Below are 8,732 nucleotides of genomic sequence, written 5' to 3' on the forward strand. Positions count from 1 at the left end.
GTTTGGGGATCCTGGTGGCAGATTTGGGGTGATGGGGGCAGTTTGGGGTCCCTGGTGGCAGATTTGGGGGTGACAGGGGGAGTCTGGGATCCTGGTGCAGATTTGGGGGTGATGGGGGCAGTTTGGGGTCCCTGGTGGCAGATTTGGGGGTGACGGGGGCAGTTTGGGGGTCCCTGGGGCAGATTTGGGGTGACAGGGGGAGTCTGGGGTCCCTGGTGGCAGATTTGGGGGGTGACGGGGGCAGTTTGGGGGTCCCTGGGGCAGATTTGGGGGTGACAGGGGGAGTCTGGGTCCCTGGTGGCAGATTTGGGGGTGACGGGGGCAGTTTGGGGGTCCCTGGGCAGATTGGGGGTGACGGGGGAGTCTGGGGTCCCTGGTGGCAGATTTGGGGGTGACGGGGGCAGTTTGGGGGTCCCCCCCAACCCAGCTCAGCCCGCATTTATCAAAGGGTTTGTACCAACCTTGAACCCCCGAACGCCCCAACCCCACCCCGACTTTGGACCACCCCGTCGGGACGTGGTGTTTGACCCAACACTGTGACTTGGGTTGACCCCAACACCGTGACGTGGTGGTTGACCCCACACCATGACGGGGGGCTGACCGTAACCCCAGGATGGGGGGGTTGACCCCCAACCTCGTGACGTGGTGGTTGACCCCAACACCGTGACGGGGGGCTGACCCCAACCCCGGGATGGGGTGTTGACCCCCAAACCTCGTGACGTGGTGGTTGACCCCAACACCGTGACGGGAGGTTGACCTCAGGATGAGGGTGGAAGGTTGATCCCAACACTGCGACGTGGGTGTTGACCCCTCCCCAAATATATTACTCTCCCCAATAAATTACAGCTCTCCCCAGCCCCACGGCGCCCCACAGGGGGCCCAAATCGCCGTGGGGCTGACCCCGCCGTGGGGCTGACCCTGCCATGGGGCTGACCCCACCGTGGGGCGCTCAGGGCTCCGTCACCTGCCCCACGAAGAGGATGGTGCCTGTGGGGGGAGAGAGAGGGGTCAGGGAGCCCCACATCCATGGGGCACAGACACCCCTAAGACCCTCATCCAAGAGGCGTGGAGCCCCCCAGACCCATATCCATGGAGCACAGACACCAAGACCCACATCCAAGGGGCGTGGAGCCCCCCAGACCCACATCCATGGGGCACAGATGCCCCCAAGACCCACATCCATGGGGCACAGACGCCCCCAAGACCCACATCCAAGAGGCGTGGAGCCCCCCAGACCCACATCCATGGGTCACGGAGCCCCCAAGACCCAAAGCAGTGGGGCACAGGGCTCCCAAACCCACATCCATGTGGTGCAGACCCCCCCCAAAAACCCACATCCATGGGTCACGGAGCCCCCCCAAACCCACATCCATGGGGCACAACCCCCCTCCTCCCCAATCCACAGGGCGTGAGGCACCCCAACCCAAACCCATGGGGCACAGACCCTCCCAGACCCACATCCATGGGGCACGATTCTTCTCCAGACCCACACCCATGGGTCCCAGCCCCGCCCCAGCCCCCCAAATGCCCCCCTCGGCCCCCTACCGGTGGGGTTGTGGCGGACGAGGAAGAGGAAGGGCCGATCCAGGAGGATTTCCAGGGGCGCCATGCGGGAGTAGACGATGGCGGCTGCGGGGAGGGGGGTGGGGGGGAGGCAGAGAAGTGAGACCCACCCCCAGCACCCCAATTCCCAAGGGACTCCAGTGACCAGGCACCCATCACCCCCATTCCCAGGGAACCCACTGCCCCCATTCCCAGGGCACCCAGCACCCCCATTCCCAGGGGACCCAGCACCCCCATTCCCAGGGGACCCAGCGCCCCCGTTCCCAGGGAACCCACTGCCCCCATTCCCAGGGCACCCAGCACCCCCATTCCCAGGGGACCCAGCACCCCCATTCCCAGGGAACCCACTGCCCCCATTCCCAGGGGACCCAGCGCCCCCATTCCCAAGGCACCCAGTGCCCCCATTCCCAGGGCACCCATCACCCCCATTCCCAGGGAACCCACTGCCCCCATTCCCAGGGCACCCAGCACCCCCATTCCCAGGGGACCCAGCACCCCCATTCCCAGGGCACCCAGTGCCCCCATTCCCAGGGCACCCAGCGCCCCCGTTCCCAAGGCACCCAGCACCTCCATTCCCAGGGGATCCAGCACCTCCATTCCCAGGGCACCCAGCGCCCCCATTCCCAGGGCACCCAGCACCCCCATTCCCAGGGCACCCAGCCCCCCCGTTCCCAGGAGACCCAGCGCCCCCATTCCCAGGGGACCCAGCGCCCCCATTCCCAAGGCACCCAGTGCCCCCATTCCCAGGGGACCCAGCGCCCCCATTCCCAGGGCACCCAGCGCCCCCATTCCCAGGGCACCCACTGCCCCCGTTCCCAGGGGACCCAGCGCCCCCGTTCCCAGGGCACCCAGCCCCCCCGTTCCCAGGGGACGCCAGCCCCCGCCCCCCCGTGTCACTCACCGGTGGCCGACGCTGCCTCGGTGCCCTTCTCCGTCACCTCCATCCTCACCTTCTGCAGGGCTTGGCCCAGGACAAGGGGCTCCTCGGCTGATGGGTGGGGGTGGGGGTGGGTGAGGGGGGACCCCAGGACGCCTGGGTGCCCCCAGCACCCACCCAGGGACCCCCTCGTTACCTGAGAGCGGGGTGAAGTCGGCTGCTTCGGGGTCAAAGAGAGCCTGGACCCCCAAAGACTTCAGGGGTGCCCGGAGGTCCCAGGTGGTCTCGAGGGAGAAGCTGGGGGGGTGGGAAGGGGGTCACCCAAGGACCCAGGGGTCTGGGGGTCCCCCTCCACCCCTTCCCAAGGGACCCAGGCATCCGGGGGTCCCACTCCACCCCCTCCCAAGGGACCCAGGCATCCGGGGGTCCCTCTCCACCCCCTCCCAGGGCACCCAGGCGTCCAGGGGTCCCCCTCCACCCCCTCCCAGAGCACCCAGGCATCCGGGGGTCCCCCTCCACCCCCTCCCAGGGCACCCAGGCATGCGGGGGTCCCCCTCCACCCCCTCCCAAGGGCACCCAGGCATCCAGGGGTCCCCCTCCACCCCCTCCCAGGGCACCCAGGCATCCGGGGGTCCCCCTCCACCCCCTCCCAAGGGACCCAGGCGTCCGGGAGTCCCCCTCCACCCCCTCCCAGGGCACCCAGGCATGCGGGGGTCCCCCTCCACCCCCTCCCAGGGCACCCAGGCATGCGGGGGTCCCCCTCCACCCCCTCCCAAGGGACCCAGGCGTCCGGGAGTCCCCCTCCACCCCCTCCCAGGGCACCCAGGCATGCGGGGGTCCCCCTCCACCCCCTCCCAAGGGCACCCAGGCATCCAGGGGTCCCCCTCCACCCCCTCCCAGGGCACCCAGGCATCCGGGGGTCCCCCTCCACCCCCTCCCAAGGGACCCAGGCGTCCGGGAGTCCCCCTCCACCCCCTCCCAGGGCACCCAGGCATGCGGGGGTCCCCCTCCACCCCCCTCCCCAGGGCACCCAGGCGACCAGGGCTCACCGGGGCAGGACGAGGACACGGGGCACGAGCCTCATGTTGGTGACCCAAGTGGTGACAAGTTGGGCGTCGAGGAGGCGGGTGAGGGTGGCGATGGGGACGTCGGGCGAGGCCGGGGCCACCAGCAGCATGGCCACCGCCCCCCCGCTGTAGGGGACCTCCACCACGTCGTAGGGGACCCCCTCGGGCGTCTCGAAGTCCCCTGGGGTGACGCGGCATCAGAGGGGACCCAGGTGTCGGGGAGATGGGGGGACAAGGGGGGGAGTAGGGTGACATGGAGGACCCAGGTTCACATGGGGGGGACCCAGGGTGACACGGGGGGACCCAGGCATCTGGGAGCTTGGGTGGGGGTTCCTGTAGGGTGACATGGGTGGGCCCAGGGGGACGCAGGGGGACCCAGGGTGACATGGGGGGACCCGGAATACAGGGAGCTGGGGTGGGGGGTGCAGTAGGGTGACATGGGTGTGACCCAGGGTGACATGGGGGGGGACCCAGGGTGACACAGGGAGGACCCAGGTGTCTGGGAGCTGGGGTGGGGGGACCCAGGGTGACATGGGGGGACCTGGGATATGGGTAGCTGGGGTGGGGGCTGCAGTAGGGTGACATGGGGGGGACCCAGGCGTCCACGGGCCGGGGCAGGGGTCTCACCGTAGTTGAACTTGGCCGTCTGCTCCATCATGGGGACGGTCACCACGCCACCATCGGCCTTGTGGAAGGGCCGGGGCCGGGTGGCGGCGGTGGGGAAGGGTCTCATCCAGTCGCCCTTGAAGTAGAGGGCATCGGCCAGCACCAGGCGGGTCCTGGCACCCACCGCGCCCGGGGGCAGGAGCTCCCGGATCAGCCCTGCAGGGACGAGGGTGCTCCTGGGGTCCCCTTGCATGGTGGTGGGGGACTCCGGCATCCAGGCACCCAGCACCCCCCATTCCCGATGGACCCAGGGGTCTGGGCATCCGACACCCCCATTCCCAGGGACCCCAGAATCTGGGTACCCAGCACCCCAAGACCTAGGGGGCCTAGGCATCTGGGCACCCAGCACCCCCGTTCCCAGGGGACCCAGGCATCCAGGCACCCAGCACCCCTATTCCCAGGGGATCCCAGTGTCCATGCACCCAGCACCCCCATTCCCAGGGGACGCAGGCACCTGAGCACCCAGCACCCCAATTCCCAGGGGACCACAGCATCTGAGCACCCAGCACCCCCATTCCCAGGGGACCCCGGCACCCGAGCACCCAACGCCCCAATTCCCAGGGGACCCAGGCACCCAGCACCCCCATTCCCAGGGGACCCCAGCACCCAGGCACCCAACGCCCCAATTCCCAGGGGACCCAGGCATCCAGGCATCCCCCCCAAAAGGGACCCAGGCATCCAGGCACCGCCCCCCTCAAAGGGACCCAGGCATCTTGACACCCATCACCCCCATTCCCAAGGCACCCCAACTCCCAGGGGACCCCCGACATCCCCCCCCAAAACCCCCCAGGGCCTCACCCTGCGTCTGCCCCCGCACCCACGCGTTGAGGAGGGTCCGGGCACCCTCCCCGCGTTCAAAGTCGACCCTGGCCAGGCGCTGGGGCCCAAGGGCGTGGGCGAAGCGGGGGGCGAAGCTGGGGGTCAGCGCCAGCCCCCTCCCCACAAAAAGTCCCTCGGCCACGGCCAGGAGGTGGCCGGGACCCTGCAGCGCCTGGCGCAGCACACGCAGCTCCGCCGCCAGCCCTGGATCTGTGGGGTGGGGGAAACTGAGTCACGGCGTGGGGATGGGGACACCCGTGGGACACCCGGAGTGGGGACATCCGTGGGAGACCTGGTGTGGGGATGGGGACACTCGTGGGACACCCGGAGTGAGGATACAGACACCCATGGGAGACTTGGTGTGGGGATGGAGACCCCACCACCCATCCCACCATGGGGACAAGGACCCCACAACCCACCCTACCATGGGAGAAGGACCCCGAGGTGTCCCCATGGGGATGGAGACCCCACCACCCACCCACCATGGGGAGAAGGACCCCGAGGTGTCCCCATGGGGATGGAGACCCCACCACCCATCCCACCATGGGGACAAGGACCCCGAGGTGTCCCCATGGGGATGGAGACCCCACCACCCATCCCACCATGGGGACAAGGACCCCGAGGTGTCCCCCATGGGGACAAGGACCCCACCACCCATCCCACCATGGGGACAAGGACCCCGAGGTGTCCCCATGGAGATGGAGACCCCACCACCCACCCACCATGGGGACAAGGACCCCAAGGTGTCCCCATGGGGACAAGGACCCCACCACCCACCCACCATGGGGACAAGGACCCCGAGGTGTCCCCATGGGGATGGAGACCCCACCACCCACCCACCATGGGGACAGGGACCCCGAGGTGTCCCCCATGGGGACAAGGACCCCACCACCTATCCCACCATGGGGACAAGGACCCTAGGGTGTCTCCCATGAGGACGGGGACCCCCCCACCCTGGGGCCAAGCACCCCGGGGACCCTCACCGTCGATGCTGAAGCCCATGGCAGCCTCAAGCTGGCGGCGGCTGCGCCCGGCGGTGGCCAGCTGGAGGGCCACCAGGAGGGTGGCGGCCCCGTGGGGCGCGAAGATGGCATTGGTGTCCCCGCGGCGTCTCGCCGCCTCCCGGAAGAGCCGCAGCCCGAAGTCGGACACCAGCCGGGCCACCCGTCCCGTCACCGGTGTCCCAGCACCCACCAGGGCCGCCCAGGCCAGGAGCACCAGTGCCACCGGGGCCAGACGCATCCTGGGGGGACCTGGGCGGCCGGGGGTCACTGAGGTGACCCTGGTGGTGACCCCAGTCCCCCTGTCAGCCCCAGGCCCCCTGTCAGCCCCAATCCCAGTCCTGGTGCTGGTCCCAGTCCCAGTGTTGGTCCCAGTCCCAATCCCAGTGCTGGTCCCAGTCCCAGTGTTGGTCCCAGTCCCAATCCCAGTCCCAGTGCTGGTCCCAGTCCCAGTGTTGGTCCCAGTCCCAGTGTTGGTCCCAGTCCCAATCCCAGTGCCGGTGCTGGTCCCGGTCCCTGTCAGCCCCAATCCCAGTCCCAGTGTTGGTCCCAGCCCCAATCCCAGTGCCGGTGCTGGTCCCGGTCCCTGTCAGCCCCAATCCCAGTCCCAGTGCTGGTCCCAGTCCCAGTCCCAGTGCCGGTGCTGGTCCCGGTCCCTGTCAGCCCCAATCCCAGTCCCAGTGCTGGTCCCAGTCCCAGTCCCAGTGCCGGTGCTGGTCCCGGTCCCTGTCAGCCCCAATCCCAGTCCCAGTGTTGGTCCCAGTCCCAATCCCAGTGCCGGTGCTGGTCCCGGTCCCTGTCAGCCCCAATCCCAGTCCCAGTGCTGGTCCCAGTCCCAGTCCCAGTGCCGGTGCTGGTCCCGGTCCCTGTCAGCCCCAATCCCAGTCCCAGTGTTGGTCCCAGCCCCAATCCCAGTGCCGGTGCTGGTCGCGGTCCCTGTCAGCCCCAATCCCAGTCCCAGTGTTGGTCCCAGTCCCAGTGTTGGTCCCAGTCCCAGTGTTGGTCCCAGCCCCAATCCCAGTGCCGGTGCTGGTCCCAGTCCCAGTGTTGGTCCCAGTCCCAATCCCAGTCCCAGTGCTGGTCCCAGCCCCAGTGCTGGTCCCAGTCCCAGTGTTGGTCCCAGTCCCAGTCCCAGTGTTGGTCCCAGTCCCAATCCCAGCCCCAGTGCTGGTCCCAGTCCCAGTGTTGGTCCCAGTCCCAGTGTTGGTCCCAGCCCCAGTCCCAGTGTTGGTCCCAGTCCCAGTCCCAGTGTTGGTCCCAGCCCCAGTCCCAGTGTTGGTCCCAGTCCCAGTCCCAGTGTTGGTCCCAGTCCCAATCCCAGTCCCAGTGCTGGTCCCAGCCCCAGTGCTGGTCCCAGTCCCAGTGTTGGTCCCAGTCCCAGTGTTGGTCCCAGCCCCAGTCCCAGTGCTGGTCCCAGTCCCAGTGTTGGTCCCAGCCCCAATCCCAGTGCCGGTGCTGGTCGCGGTCCCTGTCAGCCCCAATCCCAGTCCCAGTGTTGGTCCCAGTCCCAGTGTTGGTCCCAGCCCCAATCCCAGTGCCGGTGCTGGTCCCAGTCCCAGTGTTGGTCCCAGTCCCAATCCCAGTCCCAGTGCTGGTCCCAGCCCCAGTGCTGGTCCCAGTCCCAGTGTTGGTCCCAGTCCCAGTCCCAGTGTTGGTCCCAGTCCCAATCCCAGTCCCAGTGCTGGTCCCAGCCCCAGTGCTGGTCCCAGTCCCAGTGTTGGTCCCAGCCCCAGTCCCAGTGTTGGTCCCAGTCCCAGTGTTGGTCCCAGCCCCAGTCCCAGTGCTGGTCCCAGTCCCAGTGTTGGTCCCAGTCCCAATCCCAGTGCCGGTGCTGGTCCCGGTCCCTGTCAGCCCCAATCCCAGTCCCAGTGCTGGTCCCAGTCCCAGTCCCAGTGCCGGTGCTGGTCCCGGTCCCTGTCAGCCCCAATCCCAGTCCCAGTGCTGGTCCCAGTCCCAGTCCCAGTGCCGGTGCTGGTCCCGGTCCCTGTCAGCCCCAATCCCAGTCCCAGTCCCGGTGCCGGGTCCTCCCCCAGTGCCGGTGCCCCCTTACCTGTTGGTCTCAGTCCCAGTGTCAGTCCCAGTCTTGGTCCTGGTCTCAGTCCGGGTGTCCCGGTCTTGGTCCCGCTGTTGGTCCCGCTGTTGGTCCCGCTGTCCCAGTCTCGGTACCGCGCTCAGTCCCGGTGTCCCGGTGTTGGTCCCAGTCTCAGTCCCGGTGTCAAAGTCTGAGTCCTGGTGTTCCGGTGTCAATCCCGGTGTCCTGGTCTTAGTTCCAGTGTCGTTCCCAATGTCCTGCTCTCGGTCCCGGTGTCCCAGTGTCCGTCCCGGTGTTGTTCCCAGTGTCCCGGCCGTGCTCCCGGTGTCGCTCCCGGTGTCCCGCTGTCAGTCCGGGTGTCGCTCCCGGTGTCCCGCTGTCAGCCCGGGTGTCGCTCCCGGTGTCCCGCTGTCAGTCCGGGTGTCGCTCCCGGTGTCCCGCTCCCACCCGCTGCGGCTGCTCCCGGCTCTGGGTCTCCTCCGGCCCCGGCGGCGGCTTTAAAGGGTGGAGCAGGGGCGGGGGGTGGGTGTTTCCACTCGTGTCCCCCCCCCCCCCACGTCACCTCCCATGTCCCTCTGTGTCCCCCCCCCCGTGCCCCCCGTGACCCCGCCATGGCCCCAGTGTCCCCCACCCCCCCGTGTCCCCTGTGACCTCCCGCGGTCGCCTCCCACATCTCCTGTGTCCCCACGTGTCTCCCGTGTCCTCAG

At 68.7% G+C, this 8,732-nt stretch overlaps 1 protein-coding gene across 1 annotated transcript; it reads right to left on the minus strand.

Annotated features, from left to right (window-relative positions):
* Nucleotides 1–797: 797 nt before the first annotated feature.
* SERPINE1 (serpin family E member 1) lies at nucleotides 798–8,495 on the minus strand. The gene is made up of 9 exons (XM_075080455.1): nucleotides 8,044–8,495; nucleotides 5,976–6,245; nucleotides 4,972–5,202; nucleotides 4,135–4,329; nucleotides 3,490–3,688; nucleotides 2,637–2,737; nucleotides 2,465–2,551; nucleotides 1,546–1,629; nucleotides 798–987 (listed from the first exon to the last, which is right to left on the minus strand). The coding sequence occupies exons 2-9, from the start codon at nucleotides 6,232–6,234 to the stop codon at nucleotides 950–952; spliced, it is 1,194 nt and encodes a 397-aa protein (XP_074936556.1). The 5' UTR covers nucleotides 6,235–6,245; nucleotides 8,044–8,495; the 3' UTR covers nucleotides 798–949.
* Between the last annotated feature and the right edge of the window lie 237 nt (nucleotides 8,496–8,732).

Source organism: Phalacrocorax aristotelis, unplaced genomic scaffold (genome assembly GCF_949628215.1).
Source record: "Phalacrocorax aristotelis unplaced genomic scaffold, bGulAri2.1 scaffold_224, whole genome shotgun sequence".
Taxonomy (NCBI): domain Eukaryota; kingdom Metazoa; phylum Chordata; class Aves; order Suliformes; family Phalacrocoracidae; genus Phalacrocorax; species Phalacrocorax aristotelis.